This window comes from Triturus cristatus, chromosome 5_1, assembly GCF_964204655.1.
Source record: "Triturus cristatus chromosome 5_1, aTriCri1.1, whole genome shotgun sequence".
NCBI lineage: Eukaryota > Metazoa > Chordata > Amphibia > Caudata > Salamandridae > Triturus > Triturus cristatus.
Window position 1 is genome coordinate 226,905,057 of NC_140587.1, and position 26,621 is coordinate 226,931,677.

Below are 26,621 nucleotides of genomic sequence, written 5' to 3' on the forward strand. Positions count from 1 at the left end.
CACAGTACCTTTGGGGTGCCTCTCCCTGGGACAAATATACGAGGGATGGCCCAGCATGGCCTCTTTCCTCCCTGGACTGGAGCTACAGAAAACTGAGTGTGCCTGTGAGACTTTCCGGATGGCTCGTCCCACCTTCCTAAGGGGAGCAATGTCTTCTTGGGGACAGAGTCTCACCCCAGCATAGTCCAGCAATATCAGGCGCAGACAGGTAGCAACAATAAGGTCTCCAGGGTCCATTTGTCCAGAAGTAAAAGGGGTGGCCCAGCACAGCCCCTTCTGGGCTATGATGGACTAAGACGGGCCCGTCTTGGCCCGGTCTTCGCCCAGGGCGAGCCCAGGTACACCCTGCATGCGTCCCGAGCTGCAGGACACCTTGCAAGCTTTTATGGTGCCTCGGTGCCTCTGTGGGTCGTCACCGCCCCTCCTCCCTAGGCCGGCAGGCAAAGGTCAGCTGGTGCAGTAGTGCGCTGATTAAGAAAGGCTCTTGTCATTTTTGTTGTGATTTATTGATTAAACTTTGCTTTATTCTTCTTAATTGGTGTGGGCACTACATAAATATTTCACACAGTGCCTCCAATTGAAGCCCGACTGCTCTGAGTCCAGCCACCAGAGGGTTGAGCAAGGGTTAATTTGGGATTTGCTTGTGCCACACCATGACAAGGATTGTAATTTCTGCTTGAGTAGGGTTTTACCCCACTCAACCACTAACCCAGTTTCTCACATAGGCATTATCTCGTATCACACTGTACTATGTGTTGACTTTGGACAATCTCCCAAAGCGCCAAACAGCATAAACAGAGGCATCATAATTGTATTTGTCTTGAACCTAAACTACAAATAATTTGGGACATTTGTCCAGCACATGTTTACAACAAAAGTATATTGAACAATGGTTGTTTGGTACATGGAATCAAAGTTAGATCATGTCAGAATGTTAATAGATACCTCTGTGTTTTGAAACACAGTGCTGTGCGCCCAGTAAATTAGACACTGATAGTGTGACAAACTCATAAAACCAAAAGGCAGTGCCTAAATACGCGCCATAATGGCTACCAACAGATAGCTGCAGCATGGTGTTGCTAAATAGCACAGCACAAGTCGCAAATAAACTGCCCCACAGTCAGCATATGTCCATATAAATTCATGGCTTGTGTAATATGAAAGTCTGATAAAAGTGCTCCAAACCCAACCTCCGGGAGTCGTGAGTACCAGAACAGTGGTCCACAAACATGTACAACATATGTGACCACAAGGATGAATCCTTCAGCACAGGTTGGCCTCAAATCATAATTTGTGCTCTCAGATAGTTGGCACTGGCACTCATTTTAGATCCAGGACTACTTCTTTTCCATCATCAGACTTGGCAGTGATTGAATGCATACCGCTGTGTAAGAAGGGTGCATGGAGTGGAGTCAAGAGCAGGCAGCTTTGGCATTCCACAGCCCTGGCATGCATCAAAGCTGACAGCGGGCTCCGGACAAAGGTTTTGGACAATTTCACTTAAGGTGGTTTAAATTAGACACTGCAAAGCAGTAATATGTGTCTTGCACTAACAGGGGACAGCAGACACCAACTGCAATGTTACATCCAGAACCCACAATATTGCGGGAACAGAATGTCAAGGACAACATATCGAAAAAAAAATATTGTCAGGTAAGTAAATCTAGATGACACACCAAATGAGAGTTATTTGAAACAGGTGAAGTTGTTACTTGCGAGAGCTTTGCAAACCAACCCTAGTACAAACTAGCCTATGGCAGACGAGCTGGTGTCCACCATAGCTCTCAGCCTGAACGTGGCTTATGATGTGGGCAGTGACATACCTTTGGACCAGGAGTAAATTCATACCTTGGGGGAATGAGGAAGAAAGGGACGAGGCTCTTAAAGACTTTGAGAGTCGAGAAACATGACAGATAAATCTGGGGGAAATGAACATTGCTTCAAGGATGGACAACCAAGTGTTCTCCACCCTGAAAGAAAGAAAAAGCACTTCATAGGCTCGCATTTAACTTGGGGCACTCATGCTGCCTGTAGACCTCCTCTTCCTCACGCCTGTCAGAAGCAGACTTCCTTCTACTTAACCATCCATAAGCAGGGATTGAGGTGGGGGACTGAGGGTGCATATGACTGAAGGTGCAGTGTGGATGAGCCTTGCTCCTTGTCATTTTGCTGGCTGAGAAGCAGCACATTCTGACATAATATGTCGTCCATGCACAACCAAGGTGTCTCTGTTTTAATAGTAATCACAGGTGCTTAATTTGTGAAAGAAAGGGTGCCAGTGCTCGAAGCTCCTGTCATAACTCGGCAGCTGGTGCAATTAGGTGCCGGAGAACCCACTCCCAAGGCTAGTAGTGTTCAATTCACTTCCAGACACTCCCTGACCCTTTTCCTCACTCTTGCATGTTCCCACGTATCGTTTGTGACAGTTTTGTCGTCTTTTTCTTTCTCGATCTACGGCCCGATTCACAAGGGTAAAGTGAGACAAAAGTCTTTCTTTATAACTTTTGGTGTTCACAAAGGGCGTTTACTACTCTTAAATACCCTTTGTGAACACCAAACCGAAAGTCATAAAGTTGGATTTTCGTCTCACTTTACGTTTGTGAATCGAGCCCTACGTGTTTTCCCCTCTCTTGCACTCAGTAAATGTCTGATACGGAGTAAATACGTGCCTGTCCCCAAAAATCTGTGCTGATGCCCCCCACCAGCAACCACGCACTGAAAGTTAGCACTGAGTACGCAGCTGCTTTACCTAATACGGCCTCTCCTCCCCATCTCTGTTACTTTCAGACTCTTTGCCTGTCAACAATCTCTGCCTCTCGCTCTGCACCGTGCAATTAGTATCCTTTTAGAAAAGACGTGTTTACGTTCTCCATGACAACACTAAATTAGTCATCAATGTTGCAAGCAATGTCACTCATTATTAATTGCTACTTTCGCATGAAAATATGCCTAAACAGATAACATTTTAAAACCAGCCCACGTTTCAGCGCCCAGGAAAGCAACACCGTGTGGGTGATATTGACGTGTTTCGCTGTAAAGCTAGCAATGCTCTTCACCAATGTTAGATTATTTTGCATTCTCTAGAAACATACAAGACCCCGGGGCTTTAAAGCGCCCGCCCTCTGGGTGAGGGGCTGCATTTCAACCTTCTTTCACGAGCACTGTCCTCTCCCTGCCTGATGCTGGTGACTTTGTCCTACTTATTCTCCTGGCCTGCTGCTGAATCTTCCCTTTTCACGCCTGTAGCACTACAGATCTGTCCCCAGGGAAGGCTGATGATCATCACTGTAGTGTCCATGCATGGACACGTTCTAGTGTTCTAACCTGCTGTACTACACTGTACACCCACCCACCACAGACGTCACTGTGTCAGGTGACGCTGGCAATAAAGGGGCCGAGCGCACGTGCTCGTGGCCATTCCCACTATCCCCAACTATGTGTGCAGTGTCCTTCTTCACCTAGCATGTGGGCCTAGGGCCCATCATTACACTGGCGACGAGGCGGGTACGTTACCCCGCGAGTGAAGCCCCGATCGGCGCACCATCGATAACGATGAGGGCGAGGACTGCCCGGTGAGCACACCCCCCGTGTGACGACGCGAGAAGCCGGCAGGGCACAGCATAGCCCGCAGCGTGACGGGTGGCGACCGGGAGCCCACCCCGCGCCTCAGGCACCGGCCGCAATCGCCCTGGTGGAGGGGGAAGAGCCCCAAACACAAGCGGACCGATCGGAGCCCACCCGTATCGGCCGCGACGCCGGAAGTATGCAGGCGGGGCCGGGTGCCCACCCCGACCCTGCCGCTGTGCCTGGAGGTGCCCGGAAGTAATGGCAAGCCGAGCGGTGCCCACCCGCATCGGCTGCGACCCCCGCAAGTGGCGGCGGCCACGCGGAGCCCACCCGCGTGGAGGACAGTGAGGAGCTGCGCGATACATGAAGTGTGTAGCCAAGCGGGTGCCCACCCCGCAGCTGAGGAGCGAAGACAAGTCCCTACCGAGGCGGAGCCCACCCGCGACTGGCCGTGGCCGTGTGGCACCTGCACCCCCTTCCCGCGCGGCCCGTAAGGTGAGGAGACCGGCTGCGGGAAGGGGCGGACTGAACTTTAACAGTAAAAGCGGAGCCCACCCGCGACGAACAGTATAAGCGGCACCGGCGTAAAAGAGGAGCCCACCCTCACACGCCGCATCGTGATCCCGTCTCCCCGCCCGCTCCCCGCGCGACATGCTGGCCGAGCGAGGCTGCGGGGGCGGGAGGGAAAGAAAGCATCGACGTGTGGCCTCGGTTTGAGCACTGAAACTTAAGGCGGAGCCCACCCGCGGCAGGAGCAGGGACCTGTATCCCCTGTCCAGCAGTAGCACCTCTCCCCCGCCCCGGCCAGCGAGTGAATGACGGAGCCGCCGAGGGCGGGGAGAACAACGTACGGGACAGCGTGTGGCCGGCAGCGCGCTCCAAAGGGATAAAAAAAAAGTTTAAATAAGTGCGCTAAGCCTCGTGGCAGGCAACAGAACGGAGGCGCGCCTGAGGCGGATCGGTGCGCTAGTACATCAATAAATTAATGGGCGCGCGGAAAGGACAACGAGATGTAATGCCCTACCTCACAGGACCCCCAGCAGAGCCTTCACAAGCAGCACGCAGCCAGCGCTGCCAAGAATGAATGAAACACTGCGCGTGATAGCACCAACTGCCCCTATGCTCAATAGGGTGATGTCTCGCCCTCCATGCTGCCCACTGAAATGCCTGTGGCCCCCTGCCTCCAGAGAAAAGTAAAGTTATAAAGACTTACCTGCTGCCCAGCCCTTCTCCTGCACTTCACTGGTCTGCCTGGCTCCAGCTCCCCTCCAGCTCTCCCATCCCGAGTGCAGCCTGGAGAAGTGGAAAAGAAAACAAGGGATAGAGTTCTGGCAGCACAGAAGGTTGCTGCTGCATGGGAACAGCAACACTGCCACCCAGTGGCCACCGGTGGTACTGGAGCACAAAGCAACAAACAAGCCTGCAGCAAGCCAAGGGAATCCAGCCACAGGGGACCGACTGATCGCAGCGCAAAGGAGAGGCAGCAAGGCACGTACCGCAAGGTCCGACGGGTGCGCGAAGGTGAGCGCACGGGAATGCGACGGAGGCGCACAGGAATGTGCCAGAAGCGCAGGACCGCGACAGAAGCACCGGAAGAAAGAAGAACGGTGTCGAGGCACATCCACCCCAGCGAGGACTGCGCTGTCGCCGCATCAAGTGGAGCGAACCCTCAAGAGAACAAACGGACTCAGCGCAGTTGTACCCCGGACGCGGACAGTACACTGCAGCGCCTACACAGGAGAGGAACCCACTGAAGAGGATGGGCGCAGCAAGTATCCGACACTGGCGGCCAAGGATGCAGAGCCACACCCAGTGGCGCCAAGAAGCCACCACATCAAGTGATCATGGTACAAGGAGCAACGCTACACTGAAGATGTACCACGACGGTACGAAGAGTAGCACGCACCAGCGCCTGACAAGGCAGCGGACAAAGGTAGTCGCACGCCGCGACACACCTCGTGAAGCCGACCAGCCAAAAATGGTCGCACCACAAAGGCCCAGCCGACCTGCCAAACGGTCGCACCACAAAGGTCAAGCCGACCAGCAGAAAATGGTCGCACCACAAAGGCCCAGCTGACCTGCCAAACGGTCGCACCACAAAGGTCAAGCCGACCAGCCAAAATGGTCGCACCACAAAGGCCCAGCCGACCTGCCACATGGTCGCACCAAAGAAGCCGACTCGCAACGAGTTGCACAAAGAGGTCTGACGCAAGACCGAAGATATCCTGCCAGTGATCGGCAGCGCGGACCGTCAAGTGGTCCAAGAAGCTCAAGAAGAACCAAAGTAACTGGTGAAAAGGGAGAAGAACGAAGTGGACCATGAGCATGGCCCCACGAACTTCAACCAAAGTAATTGGTGAAAGGAGAAGAGGAAGAGAAGGTCACGACCCTAACTCGGAATGCTGAGGAAGATGAAGAGAGTGTTCTCGGACGAGGACAAGACCAGGGGGAACACGTGCAGAGTGCGCGCGCTGCATGGAGAAGCCTGGCCAGATAAGAGAACAGGAACGGTCCAGAGTAGGTCGTGAAGCGAAGAGATGAAGAGACCAGAGTGGCACGTCCGCCACTACGAAGAAAGAAGAAATCGCAGTGGCACGTTTGCCACGACAAGAAAAGAAGAAGGTAGATATCGGAGTGGCACGTTTGCCACCAAAAGAAAGGGGAAAGGAAGAGATCTGAGTGGCACGGTTGCCACTGCAACAAAAGACGAAGTCAGAGTGACATGACATCCTCACGGAGAAAGAAATAGAGGAAAGAGAGAAGAGTGTGGCAAGTCTACTCGCACCTCAAAGACAAGGAAGGTGACAAGCGTCAGAACACGGTGCGCAAGTCCTGAAGAATACCCGTGGCACGGAGAAAAGACCATCTGTTTGATGATGCGTTCAGCGCACCTGGGATCTGCAGAGGTGAGCAGGCCGGACCATTCGAAACACCCACCTTTGGGGTCACACGGACACTGGACAACGCCAGCCGTGGTGACCCAGGGGCAGAGGCCTCAGGGATGCCAGTGAGTGAGCGTCCCCGCGACGAGAGATGGTCATCAGCCGCCCTCCAGCAAAGGTCCCAGGAGGATGAAGACATTGTGTGCAAAGTCAGGAGCCAACAGCTACCCTCCAGGCACGACTGCAGAACCCGAGGTGAGACTTGTCGTCTCCTCTGCACCCACACGGATCGGCGTGCGAGTAACACGGCACAGTGCACCCAGCTCAGGACAAGTCAGAGGGCCTCAGGGATATCCCGTGGCAGGGGAACACCTGCGAGAGAGGCATCATGGTGAGAGGGGTGTCTTGCAACCAATCCGTCTTTTGCAAAACAGAACACACGCCACAGATAAAGGAAAGGACTGGACGAAAGATGAACGGCAACATCCAGCGGTGAACCACAAGAACTCGACTGCGTTTGTCGCCAAGAAAGTAAAGCTAAGGAAAGACTGTGAGAACAACTTCAAGGCAGAGCCGTCAAACAGACTAGATCCATCGAGCACCCATGACTGGTGCCACAGTGAACTGGTGATCGTCTACGACAGGAAGAGCATCGTCCGCGACAGGAAGAACATCCTCTGCGACTCCAAGCAGCTGAAGCGTGAGCGATTCTGCAGAAGTTTGGTCACTGTATTACAACTGTGTATATCTTTCTTTCTCCCCCAGGTTGAACGTTGACGTTGGGTTTTGTTATTAAAAATTGGGAGGGATGTAGTGTCCATGCATGGACACGTTCTAGTGTTCTAACCTGCTGTACTACACTGTACACCCACCCACCACAGACGTCACTGTGTCAGGTGACGCTGCCAATAAAGGGGCCGAGCGCACGTGCTCGTGGCCATTCCCACTATCCCCAACTATGTGTGCAGTGTCCTTCTTCACCTAGCATGTGGGCCTAGGGCCCATCATTACAATCACAAAGCAGTAAAGTTTATGAAGTGTTGTTTAATTGCAAACTAGTACATAAACCCTAGACAAGGTGCGACAGTGTAGCAGCTTCCTGGCTGTGAGGCTACTGTGGCCTGGCTACTGTTTGCAAATGCTGCACGTGCAATTCTGGCAGAACCTACCATTATTTCTCATTACGATGGGGGTCACTTAGCGGTCGGACTTCTGCATAGGCACTGGAAGTAGGGGCGTGCACCAACACCCCGAAAATATCTATCTGGAGTTCAGAAGGTGACTGAGCAATACAAATGGATTTAAATGTGATTTTTATCTTGTTTCAGAGGTCAAATGCTGCTTATTCACTTAACATGAAGGGTGTTTACATTTATCTGACTGCAAAGTGGGAGGATTTTTTAAGGTGAACTATGTGGCAATCTTGGTGGGGTACAAGGAGTTAGAAAGGAAAAGCTGTAGGATATTATTTTGTTTCCAACATACAACAAAACTTAAATACCTGTAAATTAACTGCACACTTTTTCAAAATAAATTACGAAGTTAGGAAAGCGGAAATGACTGGATGGGCCCGATTCACGAAGGCAATGTGAGACAAAAGTCTAACTTTACGACTTTTGGTAGGGAAAAGGGTGTGGCTGGACACTACATTATATCCAAGAATAGTCTGCTCCTTTGCATCATGGTACATGTAGTACATGATTTGCGCTCCGCTCAGTGTTGAGCAGTCCATGATTTGCACTCTCCTCAGTGTTGACTGTAGAGCCACACTTGTCCCTGCTAAAACTGATTTTCATGACCTCTACCAATTATCACACGTCCCTAATGTTCCTTTTTGTAAAAAATTGTATTCCAGTGCAGTGATTACACTTCACCCGGCCCGAGCCGGAGAGTACGCAGGAGCCAGAAAGTACGGCCCCGGTGCGGAGAGTACGGCCCGGTTGTTGAGATTCCTGCCCAACTGCAGACATAAAGACCCGAATCTTAAATGACCTCTGTGAATACCAAAAGTCATAAAGTTAGGCTTTCCTCTCAGATTGCCTGCGTGAATTGGGCCCGATGTTTTTGTATTTCTGAAGTATGATGGAAACAAAAACTTTGATAGGAGCCTAACAAATCAAGACATTTTACTTGGTGAGGCACCAATGATAAATGTTCACGGAAAACTGATTTCCACATATTATCCATTGTGCGTGGAATTATTTTATCAGTAAAGCTGCATGACTGTGCAAATCTAATGCCCATGTCCATGGAAAATGTGCTATCTGTAAATGACAGTGCACTACCACACCTTGCTTTAGTAATGCTACAGTGCATTCAAAAGCGCACCACTTACTACCTAACACATCCTTTCCACTCTCCTGAATGGATGTGGCTCATTTACGACACTTGTTCTTTGGGTAATACTTGGATTTTTCACAATCCTCATGTAATGACAGCACCCCCACTCACAAAATTGTTCCAACACCACCGGATGGATGTGCAGTAAATTAGCAGTGTTTCTGACCCTCTTAACCTGCACCGTCCCTCCTCCACAATTTAGGCGTGGGAGAACTGCAGGGTTAATGCCTACGGGGCCTCAGTCTGCTTTTCCAGGAACCCTTGGCCTACTGCCTGTAGGCCACTGGGATGGTAGATATTGAAATGTCTCTGACACACCGGGAGAAAACTCCTTGCCTGAAAGCAAAAACAAATGCCAAGTGAGCCCATCAACATGGTTGCCTGATCGGTATTCACCAATACTGGAAGTGCATATGCCAGTGGATGCACTTTCCGTAGGGAGGTCTCACCAGGCTGTCATCTGCTAGTTAAGTTGAAGCCACGGCCTCCAGTGACTTGGTGGGCTGGTGGGCTACTCACCAACTAATGCCTAAATGAGGCCTCACGTTGCTTGCCCATAATCCTTTTATGGTAAAAGATTGTTATTGACATGAGAACAGATGAACTACACTATAGAAAATGCTGTAACAGAGTTTAAATCAATGACACTTTCAATGTTCGAGGTCCCATAAACTGTGATAATTTGCAGCTCACTTCTAGTTAGCACAATGTTACATATTATGTGGTTTTGTTAATTTCTTTTTGGAGCCGTGATTACTGCTTTTCAGCTACCCATGCAACTGGAGCCTTCCCTTAGTTGTCTACAGTCATATAGACACTAAGGGGCTTAATTATAAGCCCCTTGCACTGCCCGTGCGTCACTTTTTGTGACGCTCCGATGGGGCGTGGGGACCTGCTCCATATTTACCAGGCAGCACAAAGCCACTTTTTTTGGCGTAATGCTGCCTTGTAAATATCGTTACATTTAACACAGTGTTCTGCGTTAAAGGGGCTTGCAATGGGTGTTCCCAGCAACATCCATGGCTTTTTGACACTTCCCAAACTTACGAGGAACCGTAACTCTGAGGCAGCGCCAAAAACTTACAGGCGTAAGGGAGGCACAGCAATGAGAAATGTCTTTATTTCTGCTAATTTTACCTTATTCTATGTTTGTGCCTTCTGCAGCACCCATAGAAAGAGAAAAAAGCCTCTTGTGATTGTTTTTGTGCAGGAAGCTCTCCCTTCCTGCACAAACATAATCATCCCCGCAACACAATCACCCGTGCACCATGGTGTAAATGTGCCTGCATTGGCTTACGGCAGGCCATTGTGCGCCTGCACATGGGAATGCGACAGGAATTCACCGTATCTTATAGATACAGTGAATTCCTGCACTTTTCTTTAGCCGTAGGGCAGTGCAGCAGGAAGTCCTGCGGCACTGCCCTACGGCAAAAACTCATATATGAGGCCTGATGGGCATGAGTGTCCTAATGATGCATTCAGAACTAGATACTCAGCTTCAGCAGACACTCTTCAGCAAAGAGGGAAAATGGATGGTTCAGGAGTTCTGTCATCCTTTACACACTCCAGGTTCCCTTATAAATCACACATCTAGGGGTATGGGTATTGTATGGCCTTCTAAAGTTTCTGTATTTCAATGTGTGTGACAAACCTGAAAGCACTGAAGCTAGAGAGACACTGGTTTGGAATTAGCTAGGCATTGGGCTAAGCTTCCAGTTTTCTGTCCTATGAGGCTCTGCTACTTTCAGATACCTTATCTCCCTAAACGTAAAGAATAAATGCTAATCTTTGCCTAATGGATGGATAATGCTACAGAGTCAGGATTGTGTCTACTGCTCCTCTGAGTTGAATTACTGTAAAGAGCAGTCGTCTGTGGTTCTTGACATGCTGATGCTGTATTCTTTTCCATCAGTCCCATGGATTATAAGGTGTCCATGTAAATCTCGCAAAACAGGTTGGCTGATCAGGCTTTTTTGGTGTTCTTTTCTGCCAGAAGTTTCAACCCGTGGTTGCACAATTAGAAAATCACCCAAACATGGCATCTTCCTCTTCACAGCGAAAACTTTTTTGGAGATTTGTAAGAAACATTTTTGTACCTCAGTAGACTTTATTGTAGAACAGGACAATGCACTTCAACTGCCTGTCTGGGTCTGTATCTCTGCTTCTGTTGTTTATCATTTCACAAGGTTAGAAAGGAAGTGCCCTTATTTTTGGTGTTTACCCCAAAAATGTGCTCTAAAGAAATAAAATGGAATGCCATTGCTTTTGATTCTCATGAATGCTTGCAGAAGACTTTGAAATAGCACAATGCTGAGATCACTGATGCTTTATAGTACAAGAGTACAGTTCAAGCTACAGAAATTTATAGCAATGTCTAACTAAAATAATAGTTATTAGAACATTGGAATGTTGGGAGCTCCATTGAAGACAATGGAGTTCTCCCTGCTTCTACGGGCCGGTAAAGGCCCGCAGAACAACATTCCAATGTTTTACAAAGGCCTCTCGGAGCTCGAGGGGATTTAAATCCCCTCGAGCTTCAAGAAGCCTTTGTGTAATTTGTCAGAACATTCTGCCCTCTAGTGGCAGAATGTTCTAATAGCCTTATAGCCCTCGTAGTAGGGCTATACCGGCTATTAAAGTTCCGTCCCTTGTTAAAGTCCCTCACCTTCGGCTCGGGCCTTTAACGCGGGAGCGGGCCTTTAATAGGCGGGATAGCCCTCTACGGCCGGCTGTAAGGCTATAGTATGTTTATTAATGAGAAACAGACATCAGCAATACAATGACCTATCAGAGGGAGTAACACATTAGGCATCATCGGTACAGTAGGTGAATCACAGTATACAGATATAGAAAGTGGAAGGTCTAGGGTGAGGGGGGGTCATCAACAATAGGAGTCAGGGGAGGTTGACAGATATCTCCTCAATAGAAGTTCCATAAGCCCCAAACTCGAGACCATTTTTTGGGACATCCACGGGACACGTACACAGTTTTTTCTCTGAACAGTTCCCAATCCAAGTCTTTATCCCAATCCCGGACTATAGGTGGGAGCGATGCCCCCCATCGCTGGGCAATATTTCTCTTGGCTAGCATTAGTCCCAACGTAACCCATTGTGTCAAGCAGACGTCTAAATCGGTCGGTTCCCAGGTGTTTAACAGACACCTACGAGCTTCCACACGGACCTGTACGGACATAACAGTATTGATGATATCATGAATGTTGCGCCGGTAGGGTTGGATCAATTCACATTCCCAGACTATATGGAAAAAGGTTCCCAACTGGCTGCATCCCCATCTACAAGCCCCCCCGTCTGTCCTCCCCATCCGTACAAATTGAGGCCCCGTTACATATATCCTGTGAAGAAATTTTAGTTGAACAAGTCGGAGATGAGCTGGTATCGCCACCACTTTGGGAGAGGAGATGGCCTCCTGCCACTCCTCGTCGTCTATCTCTATGCCATCTCCAGCCCACTTCTCTCGGAGGGCCTGGAGAGGATCCGAGATGTTATTGACCAGTTTTTTAAATATCAGTGAAATGGTGCTGTCAGGGATATGGCCATCTAGTATTACACCTTCCAGTGGGAACGATTCCGGCAGTGTGGCCCGGGGCTGTAAGTGTGTGCGAAGTGCATGTTGAACTTGCATGTAGCTGAAGCGCTCTCACTCGCCCAATTTGTAATGTTGTTGCAATGTGGCGAATGACTTAATGTCTGATTTTACCCACAGATCGCCTATGCGTGTAATACCTATGAGATCCCATTTGTCGAAACCCTTACTTCTCCACAGATTGCCCAGTTGTTCGGAATCCCATAGCGATGTTGCGAGTGTTAGTTTACGTCTCCAACCAAGGCGTTTGGTGGCTGCATGCCAAATGTGCACTGCGTGTTTGATGGGGCCCGTAAGCGGATAGCGCTGGGGCTTAGAGTAAAGGGTTCTACTGAAGGTCCCTCCAGAGAGAAGCCATCTATCCATGTTATAGCCTGGGTCACTAGGTTTGGCATAAGTGCAGTGATTAATGGAGGACAGGTGAGACGCCCAATAGTACAATTTAATACCGGGGAGGCTGATGCCCCCATCATACCAGTTCAGGGAAAGCTTGCCAAGAGCAAAGGCAGGCTTGCCATTCCACAATAGATCCCTTTGAAGGCTTTCGATTTCCCTGAAATAGGACGCGGGTACCGGGTCCATGGAATTCTGGAGTGCATACAAGAACCGGGGTAAAGACATCATCTTGAAGAGGGCAGCCTTTCCTAGTAAGGAAATGGGGAGCGACTTCCATCTGTCTATATCTTTACGCAGCCAGAGCAAAGGAGGCCGAAGGTTGTGAGAATAACGGAGAGAGGGCGGCTCACCCACTACCAGGAACAAGAGGGATTTGCTCCAGTTTATGGAGTAGCCGGAGTATCTTCAAAAAATCGTGAGGATATCTAAAACCACTATCAAAGATCTTCTCGGAGAGGTCAAGTACAGAAGGATATTGTCAGCGTAAAGGGAGATACGGTCTTCCCAGTCAGGAGACCAGCGCATGCCCCTAATCATAGGGTCCCTACGTACCCAGGCTGCCAGTGGCTCCAGCGCCAGAGCGAACAGGAGAAGGGACAGGGGGCAGCTCTGGCCGGTCCCTCTACCCAACTCAAAGGCGGATGATTTTCTGTTGTTTACCACTACTTGGGCCAAATGTCGAGCATACAGTAACTGCACCCATTGTATGCATTTCGGGCCAAACCCCATTTTCTCCAATACTGCCCACAAATATGGCCATTCGATGGTGTCAAACGCCATGGCAGCATCTAAAGAGACTATAGCCGCCGGTTCCAAAATGGAGGCCGCCCTGCCCAAAACCCTGTGAACCCTATGCAAGTTCAGTGCGATATTGCGGTGAGGAATAAAGCCGGATTGGTCTGGGTGGACCAAGTAACCACCGTCAAAAGCCGAGTGGCAGGGAGCTTAGCCAGGATCTTAGGCTCCGCGCTCAACAGGGATATCGGCCTATAAGACCCGCAATCGATCTTAGGCTTCCCCTCCTTGTGGATGGTGACTATAGTGGCCGTCCGTTGGTCTGAGGGCAGGAGTCCCAAGCGTATCGATTCCTCATACATAGTTCTTAAGTACCAATCTGTCCGGTTTAAGTTTGTACAGTTCAATCGGCAACCCGTTAGGGCCAGAGGCTTTGCCCGGCTTAAGGGACCGCACTGCTGCTGCTATTTCGTCATTGGATATGTTACTCTCCATGAAGTCATGGTCTACCACCGACAATCTGGGTAAGTCTATATCTGTGAGCATCTGGCGGGAATCGTCTTCAGAGAAGGGGGCAGCCGAGGCATAGACTGCCTCAAAGTGGGCCACAAAACGGTCCACAATGACTTGCGGATCCGTTAGGGCCTCTCCCTCATGTCCTTGGAGCTCAGGTACTAATCTACTTGCCCAGTCTCTTTTATCCAACCAGGCCAGCAGTTTCCCAGCCTTGTCACCCACCTCGTACAACCGCCCCAGAGCCGCTCTCCCCAGGGACTTAGCCTGGTCTGTCGCCAATGCCCTATAGTCCTGTTGTTTGAGTTTGAGAAGGTGGAGCTTATCAGGTGTGACATCTGAATCTAACTCTCCCCACCTCCGCCTCCAGGGCCACCAGCTCCCTCTGCTGCTCTTTCTTCTTTCCGGAAATCAGGGAAAGGGCCTGGCCCCAAATCACTGTCTTAAAGGCCTCCCAGAGCATCTGCGGGGAATCCACCGAGTCCTCATTCTCATTAAAATAGTTATCGATGATCGAGAGGAGTTCGCAACGGATATGGGGATCCCAAAGATACCACGGATTAATAGGGACCACTCGACCCACCTGTTCATAATTAAGCGCCATATGAAACCAAACCGGTGAGTGATCAGAGATACCTCTCGCTAGGTGTTTTACCTCCCGGATATGGGTGATTTGGGATGCGGGGACCAAAAAATAGTCAATTCTAGATAGGCTCCCATGTGCATCCGAGTGGAAGGTGTATTAAAGAGTGTCAGGGTGAAAGACCCTCCATCTATCCACCAGCCCCATGGATTCTAGGAAATTGGGCAGCCAGCATTGTGAGCGAGCGAGGTCGCGTGGAGGAAGACGATCTAGGCCACCAGAAACCACCAAATTCAAATCTCCTCCCAACATCAGGAGTCCCTCCGGGATGTTCAACAACAGCGTACCCAGGTCCCTGAATGTGGTTGCCTGGAGGCCTGGGGGCACATAAATCGAAAGGAAAGTGACAGGATGTCCCTCCCAGGTGCCAGAGACCCCAAAATACCTCCGACGTACATCCGACCAGATTTTCTGCACTACAATGGGGAAGGACTTTCTCATCAATATGCCAACCCCTCGGGAACCCGAGGTGAAACCTGCGTGGGCCAACAACACGTAACCCCCTCTGTGCAATGTGCTACATGCGTACCAACCAAATGAGTTTCCTGAAGTAGGATGATATGGGGGACATGACATTTTATATATTGAAGAACAACGCTATGTTTAATTTTGTCCCCCAGCCCATTGACATTCCAACTTAGCAATTTAACCCCACTGTCCCCAACCGGTGCCATGACAAAGTACACAGTTTAGAGTTGCAGAACGTGTCGTCACTACCCCAATCAATGTGGCAATAACAGTTGCTGTTGCAATAAAAACTTCAAAAACGTAACCAAACACCCCCTCCCAACAACCCCCAACCCCGCTGCCCTGCACTCTGGGCTTGGAACTGCCCATGGAAAACTTGCAGAGTGCCTGTCGCCCTGGAAACATTTTCAAGAAAGAAAGAAGAAAAAGTTGGCGGGGGGGAGATCAAAGCACACCCGTCCCCGGCCCCTGAAAAACTTACATATACCCACCCAAAAGCTGTCACCCCAGATCTGATTGAGTCCACAAACCCAAAGGCTACGAAGATAGAGACCCCCCTCCCATTCCCCCCCACACCCCACCCCATGCACTTAGATCAAACTCAGTCAATGTACAGGTCACCATCTCAGGCCAGCTGACTGTTCTCATTGACCCCACCACCACGTTCGGCTGGGCTTCTCACACCTCGGCTCTCGATCCAGTCCGCTGCAGCCTCTGGATGTTCGAAGAACCACACCTTCCCCTCCGCCTCAATCCGGAGACGGGCCGGGAACAGCATGGAATATTTCAGTCCCAGCTCTCTGAGGACACGCTTGACCGACATGAACGACCGTCTCTGCCGTTGCACCCTCTGCCTAAAATCCGGAAAGAAGGAAATGTCCGAGTTTTTGTACCGCAGGGGCGCACCAGCCCTGGAATTTTGAAGGATGATGTCTCTGTCACAGAAATTCAAGACCCGCGCCAACATAGGCCACAGGGGAGCGCCCGGCTTGGGACGTCCGCCCAGGACCCTGTGGGCGCGCTCGATGAGGAAGAACTAACTGAGGCCCTTGGGTTGCAAGTGTTTCAGAACGAGGTCCTCAACGAAAAGATCCAGGGTTGGCCCCTCTGACTTCTCCGAAACCCCCAGGATGCGCAGGTTATTGTGACGCAGGCAGCCTTCGAAGTCGTCCAGTTTGAGGTCGGTAAGCTTGCGGAAATCCTGGAGTTCACGAATCTCTCCCTGGAGCTGTGAGACATCCCCAACAAGACTGGCAGTCGTAAGTTCAACCTGCTTGACCTTCTCGTTCAGTGTACCCATATCTGCCCTGATGAGGTTGATGTCGATTGCAACAGTGTCGAAAGAAGCTTTGACACCAGTGATGGTGGCCATTACGTCCTTCAGCGAGATTTCTTGCTCTTCTTCGCCCAACCCCCTGGATCCGGACTCCCTGGGCGTTCGGGATAGCTGCGTGTCCTTCGGGACCATATAACAGTCCAGTTTGCTCAATTGTGTGGCCTTAGATCCACGGGCCCCTGCGGCCTTGACACGTTCCATTGTGACCCTCTTCTTGGTCCACCAGTCCGGCCCCGGGTACCCCAGCGAAGCAGCAGCACCACCACCAGTCACAAATCAGGGGACCGGCGGACACTGGGAGCGCCAACGTGTCCCTGGGCGAGGCGCAGTGACCTTTCGCAGGGTGTTTCAGGAAGGAGGTCTGCCCCTGCATGAGCCACTAGAACGGCAGCAGCGCAAGGGGTCCTGCACAGCAAGTAAACTCCGCGTGTACTCACTGAGGCCTTCGACGGTCGCAGATCGGTCTCATCCCGGTGCTGTGGGCCCATCAGCTACATCATGACCCCGGGTGGGGGGGGGCTCAGGAGTCCCAGAAACGCTCTCTCACGGGCAGCACCAGCTCCACGGGGGGCAGTGCCGGTGCAGCCAAGGGACCCAGATGGTATTGCGCCCCTCCTGCGGCCTCCGGCACTGCCCGTAACCCAGGGGGGGAGCAATGTCCTGTGGGCGCCCTCAGCACCCAGCCCAGCCCAGCCACAGAACAGGATACAAGCAATCACAGTACAGCTGAGCGGCCCGCCTACCTCTCCCGAGGCAGTCCCGGGCCGTCTTCAGATGGCACCGACTCAGCGGACACCGGCCCAACAAAGTAGGGGCGCTCTGGCAATATGGCGGCTGCACCCACCAGATGCAGCACCACCGCGGGTGTAAGCAAAGTCACAATGAGCCCCCTCGTGGCGCCGCCCCGCACCACGGGTCTCAGCATAGGTCCAGACAACGGGCCTCACTTCTGCAGCAAGCGGTGGGGAATGAAGGGGGAAAACAATGCGCACTTGGGCGCCAGCGGCTCCCGGCACCGCAACAGGATGAAAAGCAAGCGGTGGTACGGGGCAGACAGGCAGCCCGTACAGTTCTGTGTCAGCGGTCACGGGCCTTCCTTGCGTGTTGCAGGCTCACGGGGCCCCAGCCAGGCAGGGCGGGAACCTCCTTTAGTGTCCGGCAGTGGCGTCCATTAAATGCGGCGCCACTGCGGGTGCTGGCAAAGTCTTGTGGAGCTCCGGCCCGGCCCCACCGAACACTGTGGGTCCCGGCGCGAGCCCCGATACCAGGCCCCTCCTCCACAGCAAGCGGATCTTCCGTCTCCGGTAACAGAGAAAGACCGGAGTTAAAGGGTTCGAGTCAGCTGGACTTCCGACGCATTATACTGCGTTTGGGTAGCCTGAATCGTCAACAGGATAGACGGCATGATGGGGCCGGTCCCGGAGCTGCGCCTCACACGGCCATCTTGCCTCGCTGCCTGGCCACACCGCTATAGTATGTTTTATTTCTGGCTTTAGAGAGCTTTATCTGTTGGATAGAGCTAATGCCATAACTACACAATACATACAGAGAAGTGCAGTGGGTAAGCCCCCTTCAGCCAACACTTAGTTGAAAGAGACCACCTATACTAGAAAGATTCAGTGCCGGAATTGTCAGTTGTGACTCAATGACTGCTGTCTCTTACAGGCATAAAGTAATTTCAGGTGTAGAGCAATTGCATGAGTCTGTCTACAGGGACCATTCTATTTGTTGTTTACCATTTGCATTTACCGTGCAATGCATGTTTGCACATACATGCAGATTTGCACAGATAACTCCAAATGAAGTTTGATCATATAGCGCACCTGTTTCCTCGAGAAACTAGTGCAGACTCTGATTCTCGCTTGTGGAAATTCCTACCAGCACCACCAAAGATTTTAGCCATAGAGGTTGAATTACTTTTTCTTTCTGTAGCAACACCTTGTGCAATTGATGGACCACTAGTCAAAGTGGTTGGGTTGTTCTTAATTTAGTTGTTACTTTAAAGATTGATAGAGCATGGCTGCTACCAGGGAAGTCTATGGCTTTACCATCAAGCAAATCCTGCCATACTACATGGTAACAGAATCAAAACAATAAGCCCCCAGAAGGAAGCCTATACATCCTTAAGAAGCAGTGCCTGCTGCTTCACTTGAAAGGTCTGCCTTCCCTCTGGAAGGCACTCACAGAAGTGAGATACATATCACCGGAAAAGAAAGACAGTTAATGTGGAGGGGACCAGCAATTCGCTTTTTGTGGTGGAAGTGAACAAGATGGGGCTGCTTGTGAAGCTGATGGTTGGTATAGGCTCTATGTATGGCAAAGAGCTCCCAGTTGTGAAACAGCATTAACAACACGGCCTTAAGCACGCGTGCCGTTTCTCAGCAAGCAGAACACTGCTTACCTTACCCACTCATATGCCTTACCCACTATATGCGTATTTAAAGCAGTCGGTGTTCCATGTGTCTGAGCGAATGAGCAGAGAGAGGAACCGGGAGGAGCGCAGCAGGAAGAATGACCAGGATGTGGCTAGGTAAGTTGTGCTAGGGCTAGGTTTTAGGGGTGGAAGCTTGTTTTACGGAGACGAATTTAGGGTTCAAGATGGGGGAAGGGGCAGTTTTCAGGGCTGGGGGAAAGTTTTCAGGGCTCAGGGCGGTGGTGCTGGGTCGGGCCGTTTTCCTGGGCAAAGGGGATGGGTTTTAGGGCTCAGGGTAATTAATGAGGCTGGGGTGGGTAGATTACAATGCAGGAGGGCCGAATTTTAGGGCTCAGGGCATAGGGGGCTGCGTGAGATCCTTACCACACATATATCTTTACCAATCATGCCTCTACAATAAAATTCATGGTAAAGCCGCGCATGCTAAAGGCATTCGTGGTAAAGATGCGGTCATTGTAAAGATCACGTTGTTAAGGCATGCATGCTTTCGGCATGCGTGGTTGTGTCATTCAACCCCCAGCTAGTGCAATGAAATGGGGCTTTGAGTGATGCCTTTGTCCAAATCTCATTCGGCTTCATATGCCCCAGTAATTGATATACTAGAATCACAGTAACTAGTTGGGTCTTTATGACTAACAAAACACAACACAAGATAAAATTGTGATTCCTGCTGGTCCTGTAGTCCCCTCTACGGGGACTTTGGATATGGCCATGACTTTCATCGTCTCAGGATGTGGTTGAGGTGCAACCTGAAATACATTTGGTGATGCCTCGGCAGACTGCCCTACTGTCCAAAATCCACTCCTATTCCTTAGGCTGCAGGTCCACTGCTGTGAGTCTCTTGCATGAAGATTTGTGCGTAACAGTATTTTACATTGTGTGAGTGCACCTAGGCCTGCAGCTGCATGCTTGCTGTAAGCTGTACACTCTTCCACAGATAACACTTTCTCCACCATGATTAACAACTGTCTGCATCCCCCTACCTGGTCCTTTCCTGTGAGCTCTGGTGGCATAAGAGATCAGCAGCTCACCTCCTGAGAGTTTCAGGACATTGAAGAGTATTGACCACTGAAGGAAATTGAGTTATTAGTTGTGAATCCAGGTGTATTAAATGGGTGGAACCCAATTACAATACCCACTAACCACAGTAAATTGACATTCACATACCTTACTGCAGGCCCAAGCCACTGGTGCACTGTACTGCAATGCATTTGTTAGTGAATAAATGATGTGATGTAGCTGTGGCACCACATGTCTGCTAACCACAGTAACACTACAACCACATACCTTTATGCAGGCCCATCACATAGTGCACTGATCTACAATGCATTTATTTGTGGCACTACACCCATTCTAATCACAGTAAAATAACTCCTACATACCTTTATGCAGCCCCATGCCATGGTGCACTGGACTGCAATGCATACATTGGTGAATAATGCATGCCTGCTAAACACAGTAAAATTACACACACATACCTTTCTGCGGGCATGTATGTGAATGGATGTGGATTGGGAAAGCAACCTTGAATAAACGGTGCAGTTTTGCTTGCTTGTGCATCATATTACTAGGGAAGCGATGCATGTGCTTTCATATCTGTATTGTAAAGAGAAGAACATTTTAAAATGTTGGGCTATGTTGCAAAACCTGGTGTACCAATCAGGATTTTGAAAATGAAGCTAAGAACATGGAACACATATTCAAGGCACATGAGAGCTCAGAACATACTGAAAACTCAGCTAAAAGTAAAGAACTAAACCACCGAAGGAAAGAACTGTTGTGTCCTACAGGTAAAATGTATTCCACTATTACTTCTATTAGGTTTACCCATTTAGAATAATTCAGCTTTTATGGGAGCCTTATTGAGTGTAATTACAATATCCCAAGTTACAGTGAATGAGACAGGAGGTCTATTCTACATATGATATATAATGGACGTATAAGGAATGTCTATGAAAAATTTTACACTTCGCATAGGATGGAAAGGTTTTTCACTTTTCCACGGGAAAATAACAACAAGCATTTGCAATGCAATAGGTCTCGTATTTGCCAGAGTTTGAGCTATTGGCATTGTAAATGGCAATGCATTTTATTTATGTGTTTTGAAAACCTGCAAGCGGTGCGTAAACACGCACTTTGTACTTATAGCCATTGCTTCAGAGAAGCAAGGCTGGCAGTAAAAGAGGCGCAGTTACTGCCAGGCTTGCTTCTAGTAAGCAATGACTATGCACCCCTTGAAGGTTTTTCAAAACACATACATAAAAGGCATTGTCATTTACAATGCCAAAAAAACTCGCAAATGCGAGACCTATTGCATTGCAAATGCTTGTTCTAAAGCCAATCATTTATTGTTCTGACGGCGCCTCGGCGTAGACTGCTGTAGGGGCTGTGTGCGCTCGGAGGTGACTGGGGGGGCAGATAATGTGAAGCACAGTGTTGTAATCTTGAGCTCAAACACTTCACGCAATGTTGTGACATGTGATGTTATTCATGTCTTTGTTCTGCTGTTTCTGTGGTGATAGAGAGAGCCTGACGTTTGACTCCCGGGGGTTGGTGTTGAGCTGGCGAGGAGCGAAGTCACGCTAGAACTTTAAGCTAAATAAAGCATTCTCTTTCAAAACTAACAAGTTGCAATGCCTCTGTACAACATAATTTTGGCGACGAGGGGCCAGGTCGAGGTCACAGCGTGAACTTTATATTCCTGTGTGAAGGTTTCTGGACCATGAACCCAAGAAGGAAGGCGGTGGGCAACGGTTTTCACCCACTTTTACAGTAAGAAAGACTGTCTGTGCTGTTATGGTGAGTCAAGCCAAGCGTAGACAAACTGTGAATTGGAGTGGGAGTTTATGGAAACACTGCTGAGTGACTTTATGCGGAAAACTAACCCAGCATAGTATGAGGCATTGAGAAAGTGTGAGCACGAAAAAGTGAGGCAGCGCTGCACTGAATGGAGAAAGAAGAGCGCATACAGTGCCAGTTTAATATCTAAGAAGGAGAAAGTGAAGGTGGAAGCGCGATGAAAGGAAAGCGCATGCAGTGACATCGAGCGTGATCTACATTGGAAGAGTCTACTGCGTGTGCTCATGTCGGAAGGAAGGGCGTGGTCTATGCAAAAGGAGCAACTGTCACAGTGAGCCACACATTGTTTTGAGTTACAACTGCAGTCGCTCCGTGCGCCGAGCGTAGTAAAGAATAAAGAACAAAGCTTGAGCATTATAAGAAGTTGGAGCAGGCCGTTATTTTGTGCGAGAGCCACACTGTATTAAATGTGCTTATGCTGAAGGAAGGGCGTGTCATTTCGAGTGTCAAGAGCAACAGTCACTGTGAGCCGAAGTTACGTTTGCCGTCTAAGATTAGCCACGCCGCGCACCAAGCTTAGCGTAACAGGACAATTAATTGTTTGAAAGTTTAATAAACATCGTGCAAAAGAAAGCAGTTACTCTACCTTGCAAGGGAATCGGAGGGCTTCTTACGTCAATCCAGATCTCTCGGAGACACGGTGGTGCGCATGTCATACACAGCGCAACAAAAACGGTAGGAAGCCACGCCTCAATAAAATAAATAAATAATACAAATACGAAAGAGGCGCTTAAAACAAAGATAACAAGTGTAGTGAAATGGCAATCAGTGAAGCCTGCGTTGCAAGGATAACTGTGTGCTATAGTTGTGCAGGGCAGAAACTTCACTTCTGCGAAGCTTCGTGCACAGTGAACTTGAATAAACAAGTTGTCGCCGTGAAAGCGTGGGGCAGGAGGGTTGTGCTCAAACGACGCGAGACATGCACATCGCCTGTCCAGGCGCGCACATGTCCTGTCCCCATTCGGCCAAGAAACCGACAACAATAGATCTCGCCAAGGCGAATAGCGCGCATGCGCTGCGTTGCTAGGCGAGACCTAAAAATATTAACACAAACAAAATGATTCGGCATAAAATATCCATTGCAAATAAACTAGTGTTCTTTTCCTGCGCAGATCCATTGTGCATCTTAAAATTTTGCAAAAGGTGATCTTGCAAAGACAATTTAGCGAATATTTTCCAATTTAGCGGAGTAGAATTAAAGTGAAAAGTATTTCGATATGTTGCGAAAAAAAAAATATTTTCTTAGGTGAAGGTAAAGTTAAACCAGTGGTTTAGATTGTAACCTTTGTGAGGGGTCAAAATCGGAAACTTCACATTATTTTGCTAGCAAATAAATGCACTCCTCTCATTATTTTTTTTGTTTTTGTTTGATGATTGTGAAAACGCATCTCGATTTTACTAATGGGGTGCCCCAACAATGTCAACCCTACCCAAGATGTACATTCACTGTACCAGTAAGTAGTTATGGTTTGCACTGAGGGGCTGTAGATTTCATCACCAATAGTGCTTGTTTTAATTGTGTGGTGTACTTGCTTTTCTTCCTTTTGTTGTTACTCTGTTTATTGTATCTAACAGAAAAGAGGACTCTGGAGTGACAAGTTCTAACTAAGTCAGCAGTCGCAGCCATTGTCTCGAAAATCCAAATTCCTTGTCCGAGATGTAACTGGGAATTGGCACTGAGCCGCTGCTTCTCTGTGTGTTTCTAATTATTTTCCTTGTAGCGACGGCGGTGTTTGTGCCAACACTGCATTCATTAACGCTTGTACACCTTTGTTTCAGGCTGAAGGACATTGCAGCGATCCCACTGATTAGCACGCGCACGCTCGGCCTTCACTTTCACCCGCGGAGAGGCTTGCACCACCATGTTCCTGTCATGTTTGACTATTTCCACCTGTCTGTGATCTCTGTCACCGTGCATGCCTCGCTGGTCGCACTGCACCAGCCGCTGATCAGGTACGGAGTCCCATCTCGGTTAGGCACTAGCTTTGTTTAATCACTCGTTACTGTATATGGCAAGCACTGCATGGTTGTGTATTGTTGGGTACCACAAGGTACTGTCTTTTATAGTGACCCATTGAGTTTTATTTGTACTATTTAAATAAACGCCATGTCTTTTTGACTTTCAACAAAACATTTTCAACTGAGATCTTCAGAGGTCAAATATGAAAAACTTTGCTTTTAGAAACATGTTGTGTTATTTTATGCCACGAGCATTTGTATAGCGCCTTCTGCCACTAATGTGACACGAAGTTCCTCCTGAAAACAGGGTGGCCATTTTTTACTTTTATGGAATTTGCTTCAATCAGAAGCATATGATGGTTTGATTGTTGTGTTTGGTTATGCATTGTTATAAGAACTGGGTCTAATCTCTTATTTAGTAGTAGTGTGTGGTTGTTAATATTAACGCAAAATGCTAAAGGTTGTTTGTGTTGTGTGAATGGATAGGTGTGCCATTTTTTATTGATCAGTTGTCCAAAGTTCAACCAATGTATAATGTTCGGCAAAAAACATTGAAGGCCTGGTAAATACCTACAATGCAATTTTGTGCTCAAGAGGGGGTGGTCTTTTTAAGCCCCCCTTAGTTTGAATGCTGCAGGGATGTATGTTTTTTATTGAAGAGCAAGGATTATAGTGTAATGCTGCTGGGAATTTAGTAATGACTCTGTGTTAGACCTGGCCTTCTCTGCAGGGTCGCCTCGACCCGCCTGTATTTCTGAACCCGTTTTTGTTGGCTTTTAGGACGCTGCGCACTTTACCACTGTTAACCAGTGCTAAAGTGTTTGTCCTCTCTCCTTTAAAGTGAAATTGGCTTACATCCAACTGGCACATTTATTTTACTTGTAAGTCCCTAGTAAAGAGGTACTGCATTTCCCCTGTGTCTGTAACTTAAATACCTCTAGTGGGCCTTCAAAACTTATTGTGCCACCCACAAAAGCAATCCTTTAAAAACATGCCATTGCAACCTGTGTGCAGTTTTAAACTGCCATTTCAACCTGGCACAATATACCTTTTATGTAAATGGTAGAATGCAGACCAATCTTTAACAATGTTTCTACACTCAAATGAAAAAGTTTAAGAGTTTATCAGATGCTCAAAGGCAAGAATTTTGATGTGCCTTCCTAGTACGAGATCCGCCCAGACACGCATAAACCTATTGTAAGTTGGTGCCCAAATGGTTCATCAGACCCAAGATGCACAGCCGCCAGACCGATGGGACATTGTACCAACATCAACACTATTATTTTCAACATTCTTTTGTCAATTTAAACATTTTTATCACTATCTGAAATGTTAGTCCAAACGAAACATGGATTTCCAATATCTTTGTTATTTTATTCACAACATGGCAATTGTAGTATTTAGAGTTCGCACAAGAAGCACTCCAAGCTTGTTTCTACAGCATGTGACGATGTAAATTTCATTCATTATGCGTGCACCCAATACATTTCGCGAAGGTATCCTTTACCAGGGGTAACTACAACATGAAAAGTTAAAAAGGTCCTGTCAGTACAAAAGACAGATCACAGGTCTGGAAAAAAATTAATACAGAATGGCACAGTTATAACAAGTCCGTTGCCACATGCATAAGGTGAGAACATGAAAGCCTAAACATATCAACACGTGCATGTCCCACCAACTGTGCATGCGATCACCTTTAATTAAACAAGCATTGGCATAGCCAATAGGTCTCGCCTTTGGGAACGTATAAGCGTTTAGCCGGAACTATTGGTTTTGCCAAAGTCTTTAAGCTATGTTGTAGAGCAGAGTGACTGCTGTGCAGCATGTTGAAAAGTTATGGGTAGATATTCATTTGCAAACACAAGGAGCTGATGGACGGAGTGCTGAAACTTTTCAGACACTTCAGACACTCAACCCCAGTTCAGACACAGCTTTATGCAAATCAGTCTTGACCCCTGTGCCTCATGGGAACAGTCCAGCCCGAACTGTCAAGCCAGGTCCTCCCTGGACTGGAAACAAGCATCCCGGGACCGGTTTCGGGGTAGCACCCCTCTTCAGCCAGGCTAGCTTGAATCCAGTGGCAAAGTGAGCAAGGGATCCACGTTTAGGGCGAACAAAGCAAACAGTAGGAGATGATGGACGGAGTGCTGAAACTGTTCGAATCCATCATCATTCTTTAGCTCACTTTGCCACCCCGGTTCAGACACAACTATATGCAAATCAGTCTTGACCCTGTGCCTCATGGGAACAGTCTAGCCTGAACTGCCAAGCCATGTCTTCCCTGGACCGGATGGGACCGGTTTCGGGGTAACATATTCATTTGCACCATTACATCATATATCAACTTTTTGAAGAATTTACTGTTGAAGCTGTTGGGTTACACAGCTTTTAGCTGTCCTGGATGCAAATCTTTAAGGAACCATGCAAACACAGGTCCTGCCCTATGTGGGTGTTAGCCATTCTATATTTATGGGTATGGTAGCGTGAGATTAAAGTCCAATAAGAAACTATCTTTATGCATTACCCAAAGATGCAGAAGGAGAATGATAAACTATACCAAATGGTCTCAGAAAAATGGGGTGATTGCTGGAGGTTAGAGGGGGTCGGGTGCCCGAACAGCAAAATGTAATGTTGCCAGTGCTTCAAACATCTTTTCCCTGAGCCTATGAGTGTGTAAGTATACCAAAATAAAATAATGAAGGGTGGTACAGACACTAGTGTTCCTGGATTCCTAGTTGTCTCTCGGGAGTGCCCTGGTTTTACCTTCGCTTTGTGGAACTTGTAGTCATTATTGTGTTTATAAGGGATTTTGTTTGTTATCGTTTCGTTGATTTCTTACATTTTTACACACTTGGAAGTGCCAAGTGTACTTTGTGCAGTTCACAG

General features: G+C 48.7%; 1 protein-coding gene across 4 annotated transcripts in view; it reads left to right on the forward strand.

Moving 5' to 3' along the window:
- The window catches only part of FAM135B (family with sequence similarity 135 member B), a 1,149,009-nt gene that overhangs the window by 781,552 nt on the left and 340,836 nt on the right, over positions 1–26,621 (forward strand). For all 4 annotated transcript variants that reach the window (XM_085604871.1, XM_085604873.1, XM_085604872.1 and 1 more), the window contains one exon: positions 23,556–23,729. In XM_085604871.1, coding sequence (XP_085460997.1) covers positions 23,556–23,729 — 174 coding nt within the window. The remainder of the gene's footprint in view (positions 1–23,555; positions 23,730–26,621) is intronic.